At 43.3% G+C, this 26,100-nt stretch overlaps 1 protein-coding gene across 1 annotated transcript in view; it reads left to right on the forward strand.

Moving 5' to 3' along the window:
* The first annotated feature begins 6,999 nt into the window (after nt 1-6,999).
* Nucleotides 7,000-26,100, forward strand: part of LOC117753027 (corticotropin-releasing factor receptor 1-like) — a 40,214-nt gene continuing 21,113 nt past the window's right edge. Inside the window, exons 1-4 of the mRNA XM_034570839.1 lie at nt 7,000-7,847; nt 12,466-12,553; nt 14,755-14,814; nt 15,178-15,303. Coding sequence (XP_034426730.1) covers nt 7,818-7,847; nt 12,466-12,553; nt 14,755-14,814; nt 15,178-15,303 — 304 coding nt within the window. The 5' untranslated portion in view covers nt 7,000-7,817. The remainder of the gene's footprint in view (nt 7,848-12,465; nt 12,554-14,754; nt 14,815-15,177; nt 15,304-26,100) is intronic.

The raw sequence follows: 26,100 nt of genomic DNA on the forward strand, positions 1-26,100 counted from the left end.
AAATCGTCTCCACACAAAGTCCCCGTCTCTGTTCGCTCGGGGGCTTCAACTGCATCTCTTCATTTCAGGAAATGTTGGCTCCAAAGTTTGAGCTTCACAGTTCAATTAGAAACAGCAATTAATGTCTCTGCTATAGGACCGGGAGCGGATCAAAGGACTTTGGGGGCCCGGGGCAAAGTGGCCTGAGGGGCCCCTTCATCATGACACATGACGGACATTCTAGACCTTAACCAGGGGGGGTGTTCGTTTCTCTGGATCAACATCTCTCATCAGCTGTTTCATTCATGCTTCACGATCACGAAGCAGAGTTTCGGTATCGCAGGTTTTTATTCATTCATGTTTGTTGGGGGAGTTTAGATCTCAGCTGAAGTGCTTAGGTCTTTGAGAGCTACCTTAAATAAAGATTATTATTTTTCTTTAAAATGTCAGAAAGAACATCTTGAAATTATTTGTTTACTTTAAAGACCTAAATATAGCCGATACAATTTTTTAATTCTTCACAACTGGAACCAATTTCCTGTCTTTTCTTGCAAAATAAACAACTTTAAATATCTTTCTCTGTAATAACAGTTTCATCGAGACACTTTTCACTCACGTTTCCATCAAACAGTCTGAGGTCATCGCGGGTGAGGTCTGCACTTTCACACTTTCATCACCAAATGCACTCATGTGCAGAGCACGTTAATCTGGACCTTTACCGGAGCAGGTGCACGTTCATTACATAAATGAACTGCACCCTGACATGCAGCGAACGCCTGTCATCGTCCGTGCATCTGCAACGACCCTTAGCAGATTGAAGATAAATTATGTTTCAGATTAGACAGGAGGAGGAGGAGGAGGAGGAGGAGGACGGGCACAGTCGGCTTGATGGTAAACTCATTCAGCTGCAGGAAAAAGAGGATTAGAAAAACCGCCTTACACAACCTTGGTAATAAATAAACCCAAGTGGCCGCTGTGAACGTCCACATCAGGACCAGAACGAAAGCTTCCACCGGAGCCTGCGTGACACCCGTCAGGCTGATTAACATGAAGTGTTTCCACACCTGAGCGCTAGTCTCCCAGACAGGTGGGCACCCGGCGTCCTACGAGGAGCCGGCTCAGACTAATAACAGTATCCAAGCCCCATTAGCCGGTTTGCTATGGTCTCCTCGCTGCCACCGCTGACACTTCACGAGATGGCACACCCAGGGGAGGGCACTGTCACCTTGGATTAAAGCATCTTTTGAATAATGCCTCTTTGCACGTCACTCGGTCTAAAGAAAGCTTTAGCGCACTGTGCATAAAGCATTTTGTGCACTCAAAGCCTCGGTGGTATATGGATATTAGCAGCTGTGCCTTCCCCCATCCTGCGTGTGAGCATAATATCAGATGTATTCATACACAGAATATTGTGCAAAGACATAGATCTGGACCAAAATGAGCAGGGAAGTCTCTGATGCTGCGGAAATCTGAACTCGGACATGAACCGACGTTTGTTCTCATCGTTGATTCATCTGTGAATGTTTCTGCTAATTAATGACGTGAAAAATATACAATTCTTCAAATATCTGGTTTTGTGCGACCAACAAATAAGAAATTCAAGATATTCGCTTCGCAGAGATAAAAACGGAGAGAATCCGAGAAGCTGGAAGAATAAATGACCCAAACTATTTGACCTTGAAGAAGAAATGTGAACATGAGGACGAGCGGAAAGAGGAATGTTCATTTAGAGAATGAAGAGGCTGGAATGTTAAAGCTCCTGCAGTTTATCGTCATTATGATTAAAAACAGACACGTTAACCCGACTCTCCTCACGTCTCCAGTGTTCTGTCGTCTTAAAGGTCGGGGGGGGTTTTACAATCTGCAACTTTACGTCTCAAAATCTCGAGGCGCTCATTAACATCGGTTTCAGCTTCTGCAGGCGACTCTGAAAACACTGAATTATTTAAGACCCAGTTAAGGTTTTGCTGGTGAACTTCGTGAAGCATTTATCAGGTCAAACGATCAATAATTGATTTCCTCGTTTGGCCTGATGGGGGCGGTAGAAACGAGTCATAAACTCTTAAGTTAACATAGCGATCAATTCAAATCAGTTGCTTGTACGACGCATAGTGTTTATACAGCAACATCTTTTATTTAAAGAGAAAATAAAATGTGATGTATGTTTTTACTTATGCCTCTAAACAAAGAAGACGTTTAAAGCATAGACACAAAAATAAGGATGGACGACATGTGGGATCTCAAAGCTGAAGCCACACTATCACAATCGCCCCCTGGTGGCTGGAAATAAAACCCACCTCCTCCATGTTAGTGGAAAGGACATGGACTGTTATGGATCCTCTTTATATACAGTCACTGATCATCTTTATATACAGACACTGATCATCTTTATATACAGTCACTGATCGTCTTTATATACAGTCACTGATCGTCTTTATATACAGTCAGTGATCATCTTTATATACAGTCACTGATCATCTTTATATACAGTCACTGATGGTCTTTATATACAGTCACTGATCATCTTTATATACAGTCACTGATCATCTTTATATACAGTCACTGATCATCTTTATATACAGTCACTGACGGTCTTTATATACAGTCACTGATCATCTCTATATACAGTCACTGACGGTCTTTATATACAGTCACTGATCATCTTTATATACAGTCACTAATCATCTTTATATACAGTCACTGATCGTCTTTATATACAGTCACTGATCATCTTTATATACAGTCACTGATCATCTTTATATACAGTCACTGACGGTCTTTATATACAGACACTGATCATCTTTATATACAGTCACTGACGGTCTTTATATACAGTCACTGATCGTCTTTATATACAGTCACTGATCATCTTTATATACAGTCACTGACGGTCTTTATATACAGACACTGATCATCTTTATATACAGTCACTGATCATCTTTATATACAGTCACTGACGGTCTTTATATACAGTCACTAATCATCTTTATATACAGTCACTGACGGTCTTTATATACAGACACTGATCATCTTTATATACAGTCACTGACGGTCTTTATATACAGACACTGATCATCTTTATATACAGTCACTGATCCTCTTTATATACAGTCACTGACGGTCTTTATATACAGTCACTGATCATCTTTATATACAGTCACTGACGGTCTTTATATACAGACACTGATCATCTTTATATACAGTCACTGATCATCTTTATATACAGACACTGATCATCTTTATATACAGTCACTGATCATCTTTATATACAGTCAGTGATCTTCTTTATATACAGTCACTGATCATCTTTATATACAGTCACTGATCCTCTTTATATACAGTTACTGACGGTCTTTATATACAGACACTGATCATCTTTATATACAGTCACTGACGGTCTTTATATACAGTCACTGACGGTCTTTATATACAGACACTGATCATCTTTATATACAGTCACTGACGGTCTTTATATACAGTCACTGATCATCTTTATATACAGTCACTGATCATCTTTATATACAGTTACTGACGGTCTTTATATACAGACAGTGATCATCTTTATATACAGTCACTGACGGTCTTTATATACAGTCACTGATCATCTTTATATACAGTCACTGATGGTCTTTATATACAGTCACTGATCATGTGTATATACAGTCACTGATCATCTTTATATACAGTCACTGACGGTCTTTATATACAGTCACTGATGGTCTTTATATACAGTCACTGATCATCTTTATATACAGTCACTGATGGTCTTTATATACAGTCACTGATCATCTGTATATACAGTCACTGACGGTCTTTATATACAGTCACTGATCATCTTTATATACAGTCACTGATCATCTTTATATAGAGTCACTGATCCTCTTTATATACAGTCACTGATCATCTTTATATACAGACACTGATGGTCTTTATATACAGTCACTGATCATCTTTATATACAGTCACTGACGGTCTTTATATACAGACACTGATCATCTTTATATACAGTCACTGATCATCTTTATATACAGTCACTGATCATCTTTATATACAGTCACTGATCATCTTTATATACAGTCACTGATCATCTTTATATACAGTCACTGATCATCTTTATATACAGTCACTGATCCTCTTTATATACAGACACTGACGGTCTTCATATACAGTCACTGACGGTCTTCATATACAGACACTGACGGTCTTCATATACAGACACTAATCATCTTTATATACAGACACTAATCATCTTTATATACAGTCACTGATGGTCTTTATAACAGTCACTGATCATCTTTATATACAGTCACTGATCCTCTTTATATACCGTCACTGATGGTCTTTATATACCGTCACTGATCATCTTTATATACAGTCACTGATCATCTTTATATACAGTCACTGATGGTCTTTATATACAGTCACTGATCATCTTTATATACAGTCACTGATGGTCTTTATAACAGTCACTGATCATCTTTATATACAGTCACTGATCATCTTTATATACAGTCACTGATCATCTCTATATACAGTCACTGATCCTCTTTATATACAGTCACTGATGGTCTTTATATACAGTCACTGATCATCTTTATATACAGTCACTGATCATCTTTATATACAGTCACTGATCATCTCTATATACAGTCACTGATCCTCTTTATATACAGTCACTGATGGTCTTTATATACAGTCACTGACGGTCTTTATATACAGTCACTGATGGTCTTTATATACAGTCACTGATCATCTTTATATACAGTCACTGACGGTCTTTATATACAGTCACTGATGGTCTTTATATACAGTCACTGACGGTCTTTATATACAGTCACTGACGGTCTTTATATACAGTCACTGATCATCTTTATATACAGACACTAATCATCTTTATATACAGTCACTGACGGTCTTTATATACAGTCACTGATGGTCTTTATATACAGTCACTGACGGTCTTTATATACAGTCACTGATCATCTTTATGTACAGACACTAATCATCTTTATATACAGTCACTGATGGTCTTTATATACAGACACTAATCATCTTTATATACAGACACTAATCATCTTTATATACAGTCACTGATGGTCTTTATATACAGACACTAATCATCTTTATATACAGTCACTGATCATCTTTATATACAGTCACTGATCAACTTTATATACAGTCACTGATGGTCTTTATATACAGTCACTGATCATCTTTATATACAGTCACTGATGGTCTTTATATACAGTCACTGATGGTCTGTATATACAGACACTAATCATCTTTATATACAGTCACTGATGGTCTTTATATACAGACACTAATCATCTTTATATACAGTCACTGATGGTCTTTATATACAGTCACTGATCATCTTTATATACAGTCACTGATCCTCTTTATATACAGTCACTGATCATCTGTATATACAGTCACTGATCATCTTTATATACAGTCACTGATCATCTCTATATACAGTCACTGATCCTCTTTATATACAGTCACTGATGGTCTTTATATACAGTCACTGATCATCTTTATATACAGTCACTGATCATCTTTATATACAGTCACTGATCATCTCTATATACAGTCACTGATGGTCTTTATATACAGTCACTGATGGTCTTTATATACAGTCACTGATCATCTTTATATACAGACACTGATGGTCTTTATATACAGACACTAATCATCTTTATATACAGACACTAATCATCTTTATATACAGTCACTGACGGTCTTTATATACAGTCACTGATGGTCTTTATATACAGTCACTGATCATCTTTATATACAGACACTAATCATCTTTATATACAGTCACTGATGGTCTTTATATACAGTCACTGATCATCTTTATATACAGACACTAATCATCTTTATATACAGACACTAATCATCTTTATATACAGTCACTGATGGTCTTTATATACAGACACTAATCATCTTTATATACAGACACTAATCATCTTTATATACAGACACTAATCATCTTTATATACAGACACTAATCATCTTTATATACAGACACTAATCATCTTTATATACAGTCACTGACGGTCTTTATATACAGTCACTGATCATCTTTATATACAGTCACTGATCATCTTTATATACAGTCACTGATCATCTTTATATACAGTCACTGATCATCTTTATATACAGTCACTGATCATCTTTATATACAGTCACTGATCCTCTTTATATACAGTCACCGATCATCTTTATATACAGACACTGATGGTCTTTATATACAGTCACTGATGGTCTTTATATACAGTCACCGATCATCTTTATATACAGTCACTGATCATCTTTATATACAGTCACTGATCATCTTTATATACAGACACTGATCATCTTTATATACAGTCACTGATCATCTTTATATACAGACACTGATGGTCTTTATATACAGTCACTGATCATCTTTATATACAGTCACTGATCATCTTTATATACAGTCACTGATCATCTTTATATACAGTCACTGATCATCTTTATATACAGTCACTGACGGTCTTTATATACAGTCACTGATCATCTTTATATACAGACACTGATCATCTTTATATACAGTCACTGATCATCTTTATATACAGTCACTGATCATCTTTATATACAGTCACTGATCATCTTTATATACAGTCACTGATCATCTTTATATACAGTCACTGATCCTCTTTATATACAGTCACCGATCATCTTTATATACAGTCACTGATCATCTTTATATACAGTCACTGATCGTCTTTATATACAGTCAGTGATCATCTTTACATTATCTACAGTCGCTGGTTTAATGATCATTCTATAAACAAACACAATTAGGAGCCACAGTAACGAGCTTTTATCACATGAATGATTAATAACATGATTTACATGTTAATCTTTAATCTGAATTGTGTTGAAAGTGAGTAAAGCACAAATGGATCAGTCTGATCTGATCTCAGTTCAGATCGTGTCTGTGAGCAGTGTGTCGGTGGATCTCTGCTCGGTGGATGTTGTTCCAGCTCGTCCCCCGGGGACTCTTCGGTATTGACTCAGCGGGACCATCTGTCCATCTGCTCGCAGCCCGATCTGCTGCGCGAGGAGAGCTGCTCCGTGTCCCGGACGCGCGGGCACGAGCCGCTCCTCCGCGCACGGATTCGGTCCTAAATCACTTCACCCTTCAACTTTGTGGTCGCGGTGACGTGCGGAGTGCGGAGGGATGTGGAGCCGGGATGTGGAGCCGCGGAGAGCCGCTGCATAATTAACTCCCCGGCGAGGGATGCGCGGAGTCCCCCCCCCCACCCCACCCCACGATAATAAGACGCGCAACGTGGGCGGCGCGTGGAGGAGGAGGAGACGGATCCACGGCGGAGGCATCACGGCGGATCCGCGCACGGGTCAGACGCCGGATGAGGAGCTGGAGGAGCAGGACGCTGCAGGAGGACGCTGCGGAGTTGCGTTGGAGCTTCTGTGCGCAGTGAGTGTGATGGTGCGCGTGTCCCCGAGGTGCGGTCTCCAGTTTAACGCACACTGACGACTTCAGCAGACACCCAGGGGGAAACCGAGAGGACTGGGGGGAGGACACCTCATCCACCCGCTGGCCGAGGGGGACATCTCTGTCTCCGTGACTGGACCATCGCCTCTGGTTTCATCCGGAGACCATCACGTGGAGACCTCGCTCCCCAAACACACCTCGTCTCCGGGTAATGCGACTTCCCCTGCGCGCGGAGCCTCGGAGGATCGCTCCTGTGCAGGGTGCAGGACGCACAACATCCCGGCAACTCCTCACAGAAACACCTCCAGTTCACCCGGGATCATGATGTGAGGAACTAACAGGTCTGGAAATGCGTCGCAAAGGCTTCATCCTGCTCCAGGTAAGTTCTGCGCCTGTTGTGCGCTTTGACCCCATGTGATTAAAACAGTTGTAACAGACGCGGGCTGCAGCGTCAGAGTCTAATCTAGATGTGAAGGGATTTGACACCATCATCCCGTCCAGATGTTGGGTTCTCTGGGTGCTGTCGCCCTGTCTCACAGCTGTTTAACAGAAACCACATGCCATGCAGAGAGGTTGCTCGTGGAACCCTGCGTTTGGAGCTGAGAGATTCTCACTGCGGCACATTAGGAACAATCTGCTTCTTGTTAGGTGACAGACACGCTGGAGCTGCCGGTGGTGGGGTTTACTCGCCCACACAGAGACACGAGAGGAGCTCGTGGGGTTAAGATGGCCTGAGAACACGAACCCGAGTGACACAAGCAACCGCTGCTGAAGCTGGACGAACCACGACTCGGGACGAACACACGCAGGGAGACACAGAGGAGGAGGAAACACGCTGAGGCGTAAAATTCACATTTTCTGTTGTGAGCAAAACCCAGAGCCCAGGGGGCAGCACTCGGGGCATGTGGTCTACTTTGTTCTGCTCATGCAGATGTTGCTCCAGATGCCTGGGGAGGATTACTTCATCCACCCCCCACCCCCACCCCATTGTGTGAAGAAATCTGTGCCACCAAGAATAGTAAAGAATCCTCTGAAGCCTTTTTCTGAAACGACCCTGCTTCTATTCCTGTTGTGATTTAAGTGCCCGGGGGGGGGCTCACTCACAGGAACTCGCAGGTCACATACCAGACAAAGCAACTGAGTACTTTGGCTTCATTACTTTGCCCAAATACAAGTATTTCTGTGCAGCTGTGGTGGAAGATGTGGTCGAAGTTAAAGTGGAAACACTCAAGTGAAAACAAGTTAGAAATGTACTGAAACGATGCAGCTGATAAAGGTTAATTTAATATTGAGGGGTTGATAACTATCATAATTTAATTATTAATTAGGTTATAAAAAACACAATATTTTCATTTGAAAGCGTAAAGTAGCACTGAGAGGATGTTGAAGTTACAAATGTACAAACAGTACAAGGGTTATACTTTAATCTGAAGCTGATAAAGGTGCTGCTGACTCTAACTCACGTGATGTCATCTGACCTAAAATTGATTTATTTATTGATCATATTGTAAAAAACACAATGTTGCCATTTAAAATGTAATGGAGTATAAGTAGCACTGAGTAGAAATACTCAAGAGAAAGTACAGCAGTATTGGATCACAGTTACTTTAATGTCGCAGCCGAGTGGTGAATTCCCACGACAGATCAATAAGTAACCAAACGTGGTTTATTTATTGATTATACTGTAAAAAACACAATATTTCTATCTAAAGTGGAGAAGAAGTATCAAGAGTAAAAATACTCAAGTAAAGTACCAAACCTGAGTAAATGTACTTGGTTTCTTGCCACTACTAATTAAACATCTGTTCTTGTACTTTTCAGAGGGAGATATCGAAACTTTTGCTAAACTATTCTTGTCAGCTTTAATTACTAGTTATGTTTCACATTTTGCTCAACATGTTTTCGTACGTTTTCCACATGATCCTCCAGAAACATGACGCATGCATGAAAACACAGGTCATAACTCCTGACTCTGCTGAGACACATAATAGAAAACAGCACAAAAGCTGCAGAAAACAAGTATTTAAGGACAGAACACGCAGGTTTGTTGCAGCTTCGCCTCAACAACATTTAAGAAGCTGCTCACATTTCAACGCATCAATAAGATTGGTGCCAAGTTTGGATACTTTTACTCAAGTCCCAGAATATTTCCCCCAGCACAGAAATCGATGCTCCCTGATGAAATACGTGCAGATCTCCCTGCTGCGGCCCTGCTGTAAGGAGCCGAGCAGCTGGTACAGTCGGTCACACAGAACCACGATACCCGCACAGCCGTCACCCAGCGGCCGACAGACGCAGCGAACCATCAGCACCACTTCTCTGAAATCTGGGGCACTCTAGCGTTTTTTATCTGGTGCGACTACACACCCTGCTGCCGCCGCACGCTGCTGTAGCCATCGGTGCGAGCGTGCACACGACACACGACCCGGAGAGTTGAAGGAAAATTCAGCGGACGTCGCGTCCGACAAACGTGAAGTGTTTACAGTTTCTGGTGATGCATCATTGATGAGCTGAAGGATGTTTTATTTAAGGAGGAAATGAATCATTGGCTTTATTGGTAATAGCCACCGCCCTCTCGTGTCCACGGGGGCCAGTGCACACTTAAGGACAGCTGCACTGAGACGTCACCTCGTTTACTGGGGGTCAATGAGGAAACAAAGAGCTAACTGGTGACATTTTACAGTCTTTTGTGCCTCTCAGGGAAACGGCACTGACAGATGCTGCGTGTGTGCCGGCAGCAGTTCACCGTTTCCAGATGAAAAACGAAGCACAATACAAACACTCACTGGGTGTTTACCAGCAGCACTGTTGTGTTGTGTTTCCACCTCGTGTGTGTCTGTGTGTGCGATGGTGGCAAACTGTGGTCCTGGAGACACCGGCTGCAGCAGGAACTACCACTTAGGCGCTTGTGAGTGCTTTGGCAGGTGTTCATATGCGGACAGATTTCTGTCACCACAATAACGTCACAGCCGTGCAAGACACACTAACTTTACAGGTGTGTTGATGAAAGGCAGAGAGATGGGTGTGGTCCCCGCGGGGGTCAAGAGGTAATTGGATTAGTAATTAGAGGGTTGGAATTAGGGGGAGGGGACACTGATCCCTCACTTCACACCCCTGACGCACATTTCTCTCATCTTCGTATCAGAGTTTTCTTAAATTCAGTCCAGATGCACCAAATTGCAAAAAGCTCACAGATATCAGTCCAGTGAATACGACCAGGATGAACCCCCCCCCCCCCTCGCCCATTGTCAGCTGGGATTGGTTGCAAACCCCTGTGCGACTTTCAGAGGATAAGCGTTATGGATAATGGATGAATGGATGTTATGTTATGTTATGTTATGTTCGACCTGCTCATGCATTTTAAACTACATCTTTCCAGGTTGTTACACAAACTTGCTGTTATAGAATTTTTGTTTCCAAGGCCGAGACAAAAAATCAGTAACTTTTTCCAAAGCCACAAATTAAACCTACGAGACTTGAAGGTCTCTCAGGAGAGATGATGTCTCCTCCAAGGCCCAAAGTCTCCTCACGAAACTACGTTTAAATTCACTAGATCCAGATTTTTATTTTGGATCTGAGGCAAATTACACACACTCATAACAGTAAGTTCCCTAAACATGTCTTAGTGTTTCATCAGGACGATTTATTCTGTAAGAAATCAAAGAAAATGTTGAAAACTGTCTTATCTCACAAAGCTAAAGAGAATCCAAGTTGAATGAGCTCTTCAGTGACTCAGACCACATCCTGCCAACAAGTTTTAATGAAATCAGTTCAGGAGCTTTTGAGATTTTCTGCTCACAAACAAATGGTCAGGGGTGAAAACAGATTCCTCTAATAAATCCCATCCACTGGAACCTTCAGCTCAAACTACAAACACACTACAAATGACGATTGACGGCTGAGGCTGACTCACGATTGGTCGACGAGACCCGACACCGCTCCGATCAGACTGTGAAGGCACAAGATGGCAGCTTCACTGTTGGCGAGTGGAAGGAAGTGGAGACATGTCGTCCATCGGGACTTTCAGTCAATGCTTGGAACCTGATGGCCGACTGGACCCGTCCATGTGGAGTTTGCACGTTCTGTCCGCTGGGTTTCTCTCCGTCCTCCTTCCACAGTCCAAGGACACGTAGACGGGCGTTAGGTGCATCGTCGACTTTAAATTGCCTGTATGTGTGAATGTGAGTGTGAATGGTTGTGTGTCCCTGTGATGTCCAGGCTGAACGCCGCCTCTCGCCCAATGTCATCCCAATGCCACGAGGAGAAGTGAACAGATAACAGACTCGGATTTCAACACGTTGACGGGTGTTGTGCTTTTTGTTTTTAAGTTGCCATCCGTCTCGGTTTGTTTTCATCCGTCCAAGTGATGGGACGAGACTCTGAACCCTGAACTCCGCTGTGCCGCCGTTTCTCTAAACCCTAAATACAGGTTCTCATATTCCTGTTGTGGTGGAAACAAATAAAACACCAGTATAAGCTGCTTAAGTCACATGAGATCCAGCAGATACAGTCAGACAACTTCCTGAGCTCTCTACTGTCGTTTGATAATTATGTGCATTATTCAATGTTTTCCCCTCTGCACAAATGCAAAGTAGGACCCCCCCCCCCCCCACTACCCCGACGCACAAACGGAAATACTGTGAATTTAACATTGCAACCTTCAGAGGAGGTAATAAGTCATTTCTTTGCCTTAATATTTCATTGAACGCCCGTACCTGTGAACATGAAAGTGTGTTTCATGTGTTTCACAGGCAGAATGGTTCCGCACAACAAAGTGCTCTGTGTTCACGGCCCTGCGTCGGGCGGGAGGTGTTGTAAATACATGCATCATCCGCTCAAAGGCAGGATGAGTCCCTCGGCTCGGTTCTGCACAACTTCACGTAGCCGGGAATTAGAGGGAGCATGTGGCAGCGAGGGCCGAGTCGTCAGGACGGAGGGATGATGTCATCCGAATCACAGATTACGCCTGATCTCCGTGTCTCTCCTCTGTTTTGCAGGTGTGTGCCGTCGTCAGCCTCCTGCCGTCAGCCGCCTCAGCGGATCTGACGTGCGAAGCTCTGCTTATGCTGTCAGGGAATTTCTCATGTAAGTCTCACGAGCGCCGAGGCCTGGCAGTAATTTCCCAGTGAACAAACCGATGTGACGATTCAATGTGTTCCACTGTTGTGCTCCAGATTGAATTGATTTTCAGTCAAGATGGTAACCGCTAAACGCCAAGACCTCGCCCTCAATCACAACTTTCCCCTTGTAGATATTGGCAAACTGTCTTATTATTCCATCTCTGTGCTGAGCTCACAAACACAGTAATGGCTGGTTATTAAACACACACACACACACACACACACACACACACTGTGTATCTGACAAACTCTCTTTTTTACACAAACTCTTATTTAGGTTAAATCATTAGAAACAGAGAAAAGCAGGATTTGCTTGGAGGAGAGAAGCTGGGGCCAGAGAGCGTTTGGTGTTTGGCTTCATTAAACCAATTAAAGCTTGAACTGATTATCTAATTAGTGTGAATTGTGGTTAAATAGCTTCTGTTAATCAGCTCATTTCAGTTATTATTAGTTTCAGATGAAGTCCGGTATTTAACGTTGACATCTTATGATTCAAACCAGGAAACATTTATGACTTCTCAGTTTCTCTGCTGTTTGATCAAAGTCTTTAATCTTGACTCAGACAATTAAAAAGTTTCACAACAATCTTCTCCAGTGACGTCTGAGTAACGATGATTATACAAATCAAATGTTACGTCGTCCAAAAGGGCAAAACGTTTGCTTGTCTTTGCCTTCAAATAAGATTTTTCCATGAATTATGTATGAGACAGATAATAATAAAAAAAGCAGAATGACCAAAGCTGACATATCAGCAGAGAGCGAGCGAGTTAACTCCACATATATATATATAATATTTATATAATTATTCAATAAACCACAAGCAGTTTATTCGGTGCTGCTGTTGGTTTTCCCATTTGAAACATTTCTGCAGCTGAGCTGATTAGTTTTTATAAGTTATTAGTTATAATTTATAGGCTGCAATAAAGATGGATGTAGACTAACTGACACTTATTGATGATATCCTATATCACATACAGGTCACAGGGGATATGTCTTTTTATCGGCTTTGTGATTCAGCCTCTCCTCGTCCACGCTGACTTGAGGGAAATAATAATAACGTCAGCAGATATTGACCAAACAAACAGATCCTGTATCTTCATCAAGGTTAGAAAACATTCATCAGGAAACACTGAAACGATCTGAGTAAGGGAATCCTAAAGGAATCCTACATAACACAACCCTCCCTGTGCACGTATAGGAAACCTTCTCCTTGTATAGAACAAGATAACCCACATGTCATCGTCAGGTGTATTTTCTCAGACTATAGAGAGAGCTCCCAAAACCACAAACTACATTAAACAGTGGTTTACACAGGCTCAGGCCAATTCATATAATGTATAATTTACTTCTCATCGGACAGAATCACCAAAACCTGTAAACGTTTGTCATCGGCAAAGGGGTGAACTCTTCAATTCCAGAGGTTCCACAGCCAATCAGAGACCAGACACGGTAGTGGAGGGTTTCTCCTGGTGACAGATTGTGACAGAGTGTGACCCAAACCCTTGGGTTATAATTGCCGGCTTAAGAAATGATCACTGCCGCGGTGAAAGGAGGAATTAAAGGGTTAAAGGGAGAGACGGATACAAACGAGTTTAAAGAAAACAAAGACTGACAGTTGAAGACGTCTCATGGGTCAAAGTCAGATCTGTCTTTTTGTCCAACACAGCACACGTCTTCTGTTCTTGTTTCTGACAGAAAAGATTCACAGCTCAGCCTCGACAGGAAGATGTAAATAAGAGCGACCGGTGCTGTGGTTCCTCTTGTGAGGAGAAAACTAATCCCTGCTTATTTCTCATGTTTTTTTTCTTGGATTAAATCATTTTCTCACCACAAAGAAGTGTGAACACGCTGGTGTAAAAAAACACATTAGCATTAAGCGTCAACTTTTGCCCCGCGGAGCATCGTCATTTCCGGATCTTCTCATCTAAATCTTCTTGAGTTATTAAAGAAATAATAGCCTGACCCCTCAGGGCACGTCTACATCCATATTCACAGCTCGCGTCCTGTTATTGCTCGGGGAAAGGTCTGTCACCAATGTTTACCGTTGCCCTTTAATGCTCACCCTTTGTCGCTGATAAGCTGAATCTAATGAGATTTTCATTGCCTCGTCTAAACCGTGCAAACAGAGGTTCTGGATATTGATGAAACTCTCCCTCTGGATTTCAGTACAGTCCCTGGCGGCCTCCTGGAACCAAACCCTGGGCAACGCCACAGGTCAGTGGAGCGGTGAGTTGGACACGTTTCTTCTTCTCTGATTCCCTGCGCTGTTACTACAAAGCAGAGTTGTTGTGGAATCCCCAACACGGGGAACAAGTTAGATCTGAACTCAGATTATAACGCCAAACATCAAAGAGGAGAACAATGCTGGAAATAGACACTGGCGTGGAGCCACAGGAGACGGCGTTCAGCTCGGCAGAGCAAAGCAAAGTGCAGCAGTAATCATTAAATCTCATGTACACAAACCGGTTTCTCAGCTCCACAGTTTACTGCCAACATCATTGAGGCATTAGCAGAATTTCACCATGCCTATATGTAGTTCTGAGCCACGTCAGGAATGTATGTCTGACATTTCTTGCCCCCCCGATTCAGGCTCTGGACTCTACTGTGACACCTCCATCGATGGCATCGGCACCTGCTGGCCCAGGAGCGGCGTCGGCCAGATGGTGTCGCGACCCTGTCCAGAGATGTTCCACGGGGTCAAATACAACACCACCAGTAAGTCCTGCATGTTGTGCCAGCAAGAGCAGAAACAACAGACTCAAAAACAACATGTTATTACATTTGTGCCTCTATACCCTTCTCCCCTCCCCCCCCCACCCCCCCGGGCAAATCCTGTTTACGTGATTGTGTATTCAGAAATTAACATGAGAATACAAATTAGCCAGAGACGCACAATAGTATGTGAAAAATGTGGACACAAAAGTAGGACTGCTGCGGATTATGTTGCCTGAAATGCCAGAAAGAATGAACATGTCCCGGAGACAAATGGTCCCGCTGTGAAAACTGGGGTTTTCATCAGGAAACGTAAAAGAAAAAACGTGATTAAACACAAAAGGAAACATAAAGCTGCGTAAACCTGTTGCCACGAAGGAAACAACACACACCAGAGGAGGTAAATGTGGTTACTGGTGTTAATAACCTTCAGAGATACTTCATGAAACCTGATCCAGGGCACAGAATCAATTATCTGACCTGTATTTACCTTCGGTGTCTCTGTGGATATTCATCAGATTCTGTTAGAGTAAGAAACTGCTTCAGGTTTCTGCTCCGGTGACGAACTGTCCCTGAACTCTGCTGCTCGACGGTTTCCACGAAGGTCGAACTCCTCAAGTGGCATCGAGCAGCTACAGGAAGCTGACCTGCTCCGTAAATCACGTCCATCGCTCGCTTACAAAAAAACAATTTGACCAAAAAGGTAAAAATCAATATTTCATAGCAGTGTCTGATCCAGACTAATATATCTCAACAACTGATGAATGGATTGTAATGAAACGTCTTACAGACATTCATCATCTCCTGAGGATTAATCCTGCTGGCAATATTTTTCTTGTGATGTGTCCTTACTGCTGTGAATTGTCATGCAAACATTCAGTCTTTGAAGATCCCCTGAACTTTCATATAGCGCCATCTTCAGGTCAAAATTTCAGTTTGTCCACTTCTAGTCTGAATCTCATGTTTTGTGCAAATTTTTTAGCTCAAATCTGCAACAAATGGTGTTTTGGTCACTTGGAACCAGCAAAAACGAGCTCAAGCACTTTAGCCTATCATCCTTTCACGGAAGCTATTTGTAACATTAGCTATTCGCCAATATTCACAACGGCCATTTTCCTCTGTTGACAAGCTCAGGGTCTGAAGCTGAAATCCTGTTATCTACAGAATTAGGTCGTAACCTACCGTCGTGATCCAGGTCGTGTGTCAGGTCACAGTATCAAAGGATAACGTGGAAGTGGTTCAATGCTAACGTTAGCTGTTGGTCGATCATTAAACGATGTTACATTCTCCCGTAGAAGCCCCAAGTCATATCATATCAACTGTGTTTTATTCGGGATGTCAAGGAGCAGCACTGCACTACCCACAATCCTCAGCTGTAGTAGCGACGGCTATGATTGGTGGAGCTCGCTGTTACCATGGAAATGTTCACCACAACCACGAAACGTCGCGTTGGCTACGCTCGGATCGTTCAGCGTTACGACGCTAGGTGACCACGCTAAACTCTACGAGACAAACTACGATATAACGCACTATATCAACAACAAGGTTAAACTGGAAGTCGTTTGCAATGGTTTGTGGGATGTGTAGTTCCCTCACTCTTAAATAATTATGTACAGCGTCTTAAACCTCCGTCTTTTATTCTGTTTTCCATTATTTATTTTGCTCCGAATCAAATGTTGTACGGTCACGATTCATCTCGCGGCTGCTCGGCCTGGTTTCAAACTTAAACTTAAAGTTATGAAATGGAAATAAATGGAAAATCTACGAATTATAACCGTCTTGTCTTATAAACACAAAGCGACCCCCCCCCACCCACTCCCACTTTAAAGTACTGATATTTTTAAGGATTAAGAAAGAAAAAAATGTAGCAAACACAAAGTTAATGAAACTAGATTTATTAATGCACATACAAATTCAGCTTTCTGCCGAGTGATGCAGAAGTTCTATAATTCATCAGACCCATGATTAATTCATGTGTTCATTCAGACAATGTACACGAACGACTCCTCAAACTAATAACCTCCTGTATTTACACAGTTACTGAGCAGGTAGGTCTGAAAACGTCTTCCTGGCAGCGTGCGATCAGTATCTATCTGGGGCACTGCAGCACTCTGAAGGTAACAAACACCACCCGGGGATATACAGTAAACACAATTAAGTAAATTTACGAGATAAAAGCCAATGTGTTTCCTTGGTAATTTAAAGTCCAAACCCCCCCCCCCCCCCCCCCCCCCCCCCCCCCCCCGCCCCCCCCAGGACTCGGTGGAGAGGGAGTGAGTGAACCGGGCTGTAATTCAGCCGCAGCTCACCAGTGATTTGACACTGCGAGGTTCATTTCACCTTCAGGATTAACATAATCTCGATTCGAGCGGAGCCTAAAAGCTTTTAAAATAGACGAGTGCCCATCAGGGGACATTGTCAGCAAAGGACAAAGGTAGAAAAATAGTTCGGGACACAAGACGATGACATTTTTACTTCATGACAATTTAACGCTGATTCGCTCTGAACGTTGGATTCCTCCGTGATATTGTTCCCTCGTTGTGACTCATTCATGACAAATGAAGCATGGCTGCTTTAACCTTTGGGTGTATTATTAGCATGAATGAATTACTAGTCATTGTGAAATATTTATTATTTTCCCATGAGCGAGGTCAAAGGAAGCTCATGTGACAAACCACCTGAAATGTTTGTTTCATCTCGTCAGCTAATAGATCATAAAATGTTGTTTTTGTTACTGAACAATTTGCTTTTATATTTGAGAGAATTCTCAGCTTTGATTCAAGGTTTAATCTTCATCACTTGACGACGACCGTCAGGATGTTGTGTAACGACGACGACACTCGATGTGGAAGTTTTCTCTTTCACAAAAATGTTCAAAAGTCAGAATGAGTCTGATGAAGCAGCCGCACACGTTTTAATTTTCACTGAATCTCTAAATATCTCAACTAGTGGACGGATTGTTAAACTTGTCCGTGTCATCATGTTCCCCTCGGGTTGAGTTCTAACAATTTATCGATCAGTTACAAGGTTATTTTAGATAATTATACCAACAAATACCCTGAAAGCTCCACTGATCGATGACCTCACCACCGGGACTGATTGTTTTATTGTGCTAAAGGTTTGTTTCACTCGCTGGAAAGTCACGGGAAAGAGATGCGAATCATTTCATCGTTGTGTTTGCAGAAGAGTTGGAGCGTGTTGGGTTCACGACCCAGTGAGGGAACGAGCCGGTGAAGAGATAGAACCCAGAACGTTCGTTTTCCTTTATTTTACGTGAAGCACTTCGCTGGTTTGTGTATCTCTGAATATTTGACGACCACATAGAGACACAAAACTACAAGGGGCCTCAACATGACTATAAATAGATGCAAAACAATCACAGAGGGAACAGAAGTGACAACAAAGAGACGCAAGATAAATAGAAGTAGATGCAAATCAAGCGTATTGAAGACCAGCGTGAGAGTTATGGAAAGTTATGGAATCGACTAAAGCGACACAGAAATCGTGAAAACTCAGAACACATCTGTAAACAGGAGTTTCACTCTGGAGTCTTTCTCATGCACAGAAGGTATTTTACTCTGTCTCCATGATTCCACCTGAGCTGCACATTGAGTTTTATAGTTTTTCATATTTATTCCCGAGCATTTCTCTCAGTCTAATACCTCGTGTTTGCTGAAGCGACTCATTTTAACCTCGACCACATGTTGGATCTCGTCGGGGAGATTGACAGAGGACGCTCGTCCATCGTTTCCAGCTCAGTGATTGGATGAAAAGTGGAGGTGGTGAAAACTGCAGCCTTGAAATTTAAAACTTCTCCACATGACAATCATTTTTATTTGTCTGAGCCAAAGCTGTCGCTGAAGAATGTGGAAAATGCTCTAAACTGAGTTTACATTTTATTATCTGTTACTATCAGTTCCTCTGGTTCTATTGGACGCGTCTTGTTGTAATATATATAATTAATATCGTTTGTTCATGTGGTGATTGTTTTAGTTTTAATACATAATTCATAAATGAATTTTAATACATATGTTTTTTATATTTAAATATTTGTATTATTGTAATGAGATAGGATGCAATAGATGATTATTATTATCTTACCCCCACTAGTAATAATAAATAATAAATTATAATAATACATTTATTTCAAGGTTCCTTTTGAGAGACCCATAAATTAAAACATGAATACTTAAAGTAAAAATAAACATATCACACAAAGTAGTAGTAATGGTGATAATATCCTGCTTCTCCCTCCCATGATTCAATTTAAAAAATATAAATGTCAAATCTACAAATATATATGTTTCAATAGTATTAATATAAACAAGAACATATTCAATACACAAATGAAATCAAACTTCTACACGTTTAAAAAGGAGAGATGAGTAAAGATAAAGACGAACCAGGCTCCAGAGCTAATCCCAGTGAAGTGTGATGCGAGGTCGAGTGGTGGCTGAGTCGTATTAGGGCAGAAACAAGTGGCTCTAGGTGAAGACAAGGGCAGAGCGCCGAGCCCGGAGTCCGGAGTGGGCACTTAGGAGCCTGAGTGGAAGCCGCTGCCGTCCGGAGGTCCAGAGGGAGATCACTGCAGGGTTCAGGTGCACGAGGACACAAGTCAACCTCTCAGCCGCAGACAAGGAGACGAGGCCACGGGAAGATTCAACGGATCTTTAATCCCGATTCTGCGGAGAAATATATGGGCGAAATATCAGCTCCCAAAAGTGAAGCCTAAACATCTTGATCGCCCCCTGGTGACCGGCTGCAACAAACCTCACCTCCTCCATGTTAGTGGAATCAGATCAAACAAAAAGGTTGAAATACTCATGTATCTGTATATTCTATTTATATCTATATGTTTTTGTACAGCAGGAAGTGGAAACGTGTCTTTATTTGCAGTAAACTCCTCCTCAGAGGTTTGTCTGAGTCGATCTCGGGCGAATCTGTACTTTCCTGTGGTGAAGCTCGTTCTGATCACAATCCAAACCTCAGTTGAATACCAGCTATAAATAGATTGAGGTGTGAACACACCCCTGCTGTGAAGAGCAGTACCATGAAGCAACAGTTCTATGATTCAGGATTCCAGGCTGGGTTTTCCAAAATTAGATTCAGGTCAAATCCCCGACGTTCGTTGCCGAGCTACAGGATTTTATTCTCGTTTTTTCAATTAAATCACTAAATATCAGATTTGATCAAACCGACACGAGGACATTTGCTGGTTGAAGTAAATGAAACGGAACAAAAGGTTCGATGTTTCCCTCGGACGTGCGTTCAGGTGTAAAACATTAAAGCAGCAGCAGAAAGAAACCGCTGATCAGCCCCAGCTCCTCGATATCGGTGCTGCTCTCGCTGACGATTACAACATGTTGTCAAACATTCGCACGGAGGAAATGACGGACGTCTGGGGGGCGTTGTCCAGACCGATCAGTGGCTGATTCATGACAGGTGCCCGTGGCGCCGGGGCCCCCCCCCCCCCTCCTCCGAGTCCGTGACTCAGCCTGGCGTAACCGTCTATGTTGTTGCACGTCTCGCCCCACCCGCAAACCCCTTCGCCTTTTCTAGCCAAGCTTGACTTTCCCTTAATGGTCCCCGGAGGGAGGACGGGGGGATTTTCATATGTATGTTTGTGCACGTGCATGTGTGTGTGCATGTGTGTGTGCATGTGTGTGTGCATGTGTGTGGATGCCCGTTCCTCTGACTCTCCAGTTGTAAAGTGGGAACAGGGTGGTGGTTTTATTTAGAGCCGCGCTGGCGGTCAGTGGGGTGGCACAGCGGTCGCCCGCCTCAGCCTCATGCTCACTCACTGAGAATGCGATGCATCGTTTTGCTGAATGTGCGGCGCCTGCGTTGAATATTAATTCACGGACGCAGGTGACTGTGCAGAAAGGAGAAGCCCTGCAGACGATGGGCTGGAGTCAGGCTCCTGCAGGAAGAGTCACAGCCCACAAACCTGCGTCTTGTGGTGTCGTGCTAAATACACATCGTAGTTTCTCTCATTAACAAACACTGATGCAGTGTGTTGCCGAAAGTGCAGAATCAAAGCAGCTTCATTACACCCACACCACAGGGATTTATTACCAGGGTTCGACTTGTCTCGTTAGATTTGGGAAAATGACAAGTGAGGAAATTTGTTTCAGCGCCGCAGCAGCTCGACGCTGGAGAAGAAAACTATTTAGATTTTCAAAGGAGACGAATTCTGCTCGAACTCAGGTTCATGAGTTTAATTTGTGTTTTCATGCTCGAAAGTTCAGAAAACATCACTTTCCTCAGACTGTCCACCGCTGCAGCTCCTCTGTTCAGCCTCTGGCTCAAACACTTGGTTTTAGCTCCTGTCTCTTTAAGACCCACCCTCTGCACTGATTGGCCAGCTGTCCCTACTCTGTTGTGATTGGTCAACGGCTTCCGACACTAGTAGGAAAATGTCCCAGTTCTCGTTTGACCTGGTTTTATTAAGTCGCTCATACATTGTGCGATAATAGAAACAGTGTTAAATTTAAACTTGCGCTGTTTTGAGTAAGTCGTAAATGGAAAGCTCACAATCTTTAGGGGGCGTGTCCGACTTGCTGCCGGGCGTGCGTTATGCAAATGAGGGGCATTGAGTCACGTGACATCACAACAGCACGGACGTTGTTGAGGTGTTTGAGTAGATTCCGTGTTTTCTGTGCACGAAGCAGCTTCCTGTTCTACAGACGTTTGGCGTTTTAACTTTGCACAACTTACACAAACAGACTTCAACACACGGGAGGAAAGAAAAAATAACATATGTCTCCTTATTAACAAGAAAAAGATTGATTACACCAATTTCCCCCCAAATACATACGTACCAAACAGTTATTATCTCTATAATGAGTCGTCTTCTTCCACTGTTGCTTCGTTTGTGTTCCAGCAGGAGCAGGTCAGTGTTTTAATATCATACAACAAGATTCCCCTGTTTCAAAGTCTTATTGTGTTTTCTTATTCGTATGAAAGTAGATTATTCTCCTCTCTGTAGATTTGGAAACAGGCTGCACACTCAGACCCTGGAGACGTCTCGTTCTGCAGCACCAAACACAAACGAGCCAGAAAACACAGCCAGCGTGAAAACTGGCATCCGCTCCCCTCAGTGCAGCGTCGACCCGCTTCCACTCTGAATAAACTTAAAACGCTTCTTTCTGTTTACTGAGGAAGAGGCGGCGGCGGCGGCGGCAGAGTTTTCCATGAGCAGCCGGGCGGCGTGTGTTCAGAGCTCAGGTATGAAGGACGCTTCGCTGCGGAACGTTTCACTAATTAAGCTGCTGTCTGGTTTTTCTTGGCTCAGCTGCGACGTTATATTATAATTTACTCATGAAATAATCTCCTGACAATCAATCAATTAATTAATTAATTGATTGATTGATTGATTGGTTGATTGATTGATTGATTAGTGCCTCTTCAGGTATTTCCTTTAAGCAGCGTCTGCCCGACTCAAACAGACCGAGACTCTAAAACAACACGACTCCACACAGATTATAACAGGAAACGAGATCCAGCTGTAAACGGATCAACACGGATGATTTATAATGAGGGAAAAATAAAAGAACATAAAACTTTTAACACCGACTTCCCTTTAAAAACCACGTGAACGCATCACGTTACATCTCAGACGATTCCACGGTTTCCTTTTCCTCCGCGTTCGAGTCAGAAACACGAGGTTTGACTCATTCGGTGTAAATAACAGGTCATTGTCTTTCTGCTGATGCTTCGAGTTAATTACAGCCTCCACCACACGGAGGAGGAGCAGGAAGATGCTTCTCAGCTGCAGCCGCTGATCCGACGCGTTGATGCGCTGAGCGTGTGCCACTATATTTGGGTCAGCACGTTTGCTTGTGCGTGGTCGGCAATTACAGCAACGATTCTGCTCTGTTGTGCGTTTCCAACCCGCAGAGACTTCCCACTGTACGCTGACGTTTGTTGCTCCGCAGCGTTTTGGAAAATAAAATGAAAAGTGGATCGCTGCAGGAGCTTGGATCGGTGCCATGTGTTCCCGCCACATGAACCCAGAGCTCCTGTTGCCGGGGGGGGGGGAGGATTTACCACCTGGCTTTTGACACCCATTCAGAAATAACAATGCCCGACCACTAAGCAAAGATTAAAACCGATATATGTGATACATAGCGAGGAATCAAATCCAGGCCCCCGAGCCTCCTGAGCTCCTCCAGACACAAACCTGTCTGCCGGTAATGTAAATCCTGGCACATCAGCAGTTTGGCAGCGGCGGCCGCGTGAAGTCAGCACATATTCCGGGGACCTTGAGCTCGTGACCCAATGCAAATGATGCCTTATGACGCCGTCAGCGCTCGACTCCCGGCAACCGGACGCAGCCGCACCGCGACCGAGGTCTCATATCGTACATGTCATGTGTGAACGTCCCAGACCGGACACGTGGAGTGAAGAACACAAACACACAACTCCCTGAACTGATTCTCTCCTTTTCCCACTTTAAATGAACTCATCATTAAAGGAACCGTTTGACATCTCTTGCTTGTTCGGAGCTGGAGTCAGGAGCTCGTTATCTTATCTCTTAGAGAGAAGCAGAGGGAACTTAGATGTATAATTAGTATAATTATAAAAACAGGCTGAGACGTGTTTAAGCAGGACCTCGATACCACGTCACGATCACAGCTGCACAAACTCCGGCGTCGCCAACGCAAGATGGCGTCGCCCGTATCCGGCGCGTTGGGCTTTGTTTCTGCACAGCGAGAGGAAGTGGAGACGCCACGTCTTTATTCACAGTCTGTCGTCTGCAGGGTTTCGCAGCTCTGATCCGACAACAACACACAAATTAACAAATGGGAATTAAATCCACCTCAATTTGCTTCAGCTGTAAAACTCCTTTCATCACGTCTCAGGCAAACTGACAGGAAACGACAACGGCAAATTAAAAGCAACTGTTAGCAACACAAAGAGGATTAACACCAGGCCGGGAAATGTGCGTATTAATTAAATACACGTCGTTGACACTTTGTTATGAAGTGTTGGGATGTAGTATCTGTTTTTATGTCTGTGTGGTTCGGAGCCACGGGGAGCTTCTCTCGTCGGTGATGTTTGTTTTGTGTCGTCGGCTCCTTCTTTAAAAACTCACTCTGTGATAAAGTGACTTTGAATTCTAATTGTTTGTGACCGTGGCGCCTGAGGAGAGTTCGGGCCAATCGCACAGCGTCATGTGGATTAGATTTAAATAACATCGCAGAATTACAGAAGCCCTCGAGTCTGAAATCATTTCCTCAGGATAATACACGTTTTGAATCCCAAAATAAATACTTTTTAAAATGTAAAGTACGACACAACGGAGACTTCTGTGTGTGTCGGTGAACTTTGCTGTCGGTCTTAACTTCGGACTTCCGACAGATTCTCCACAGAGTTTAAAGCTCTCTAGGATATTGCGTCGGGGGTTTAGGGAATATCCCGAGCTAGGTAATCTTGATTGGGGATGACAGCTCCCTTACACTGTCAACATGCTATTTTTACCCAGCTCATTGCACATTATTGCCCTCAGGCAACCCACTTCCTGTTTTATCTCTAACCCTGCCTAAAAATCTCATTATTAAAACATGTATTTAGGGTTATCTGCCTTCATCTCAGGACGAGAGCGCACTAATGTGGCTGCGTTTGATACGAGCTGCTTCCTCCCTGTGGTGGTCCACGTCTCAGGGAGCTTATCTCCGCACACACAGCGGTTTAAACATGTCCGTCTTGTGTAATAACGCTGATGGGGAAAGCGGGACTGTTTCCAAATGCCAGGATGCCAGGTGTCTGATCGTCACTCCATGACATTTTGAAACTCTGCGCTGTGTGTTTGTTTGTGTGCGTGCGCGTGCGCGTGCGTGTTTATGCTTTCAATAATGACATTTTGACTTTGGCATGAGAGGAGAAGAGCAAAAAAGAGTAAAGAAAAACAAACATACACAGTTTGTGGAAAAAGAAAAGGTTGTTGTGGTTAAATGCAGCCGAGAGGCATCACTCGTGTTTCATATTTACAGTTAAATATCAAAAGATGCAACAGATGATTGTTTTCTATTTGTGATTTTATTTCCTCTTCACGACCCTCTGGAGGGCCCCGACCCCCCCCTGACCCCCCCGCAGGGAACCACTGGACTGGACTCTATATAAAGAAGTGAACAGTAAAATGCTGTTAACACAAAGACAGATCCTTTTTATCGACCTATTAGTGTCATATCTAATAATACTGCATCAGACTCAGGGGGGGGAACTAGGTCCAGTGAAAATCCTTTCAAGCAGAACATCTCCGCTTGTTATAGAACGTTTCTGTATTGTTGTTCGTGCGTTTGCTTCTGGATCCAGATCGAATCGTTTCCACCACCGTCCCTCTCGCTGGAGTCGGTGCCCGACGACCCGTGGAGACGACCCTCCTCCGGAGCAGGGTCACAGCTGTCCGTACACGTCAGGGAGAAGCGTCTCGGCCCGGGTGCGAGCGACTCAGTGCACGTGCTCTCCCTGCTGATGGTCAGACGGAGAACCTGACCCGAGAGAGACGTTATCTCTTCAGCTCCTGCTAATCGCTCCGACCCGTTGGTTTCACACAGCCGACACCATCCGAGCTGATTCCACTCCGTCGTCACGTCCGCCGCTCGACTCTCGGGCTGCGAGATCCAGCCGCTTCACCTGTTGCCTCGCGGGTGATGTCGGGAAAACATCTTCCCAACACGTCTGACCTCCCGCGACTCATTTCCTCCGCGGACGTTTTGATGAGTTTCATTCCCTCATCTTTAGAAATGTGAAATGACAAATGTGAAATGTGTTACGGATAATTTCATTTCCGTGCAG

The sequence above is a fragment of the Hippoglossus hippoglossus genome, chromosome 19, assembly GCF_009819705.1.
Source record: "Hippoglossus hippoglossus isolate fHipHip1 chromosome 19, fHipHip1.pri, whole genome shotgun sequence".
Taxonomy (NCBI): domain Eukaryota; kingdom Metazoa; phylum Chordata; class Actinopteri; order Pleuronectiformes; family Pleuronectidae; genus Hippoglossus; species Hippoglossus hippoglossus.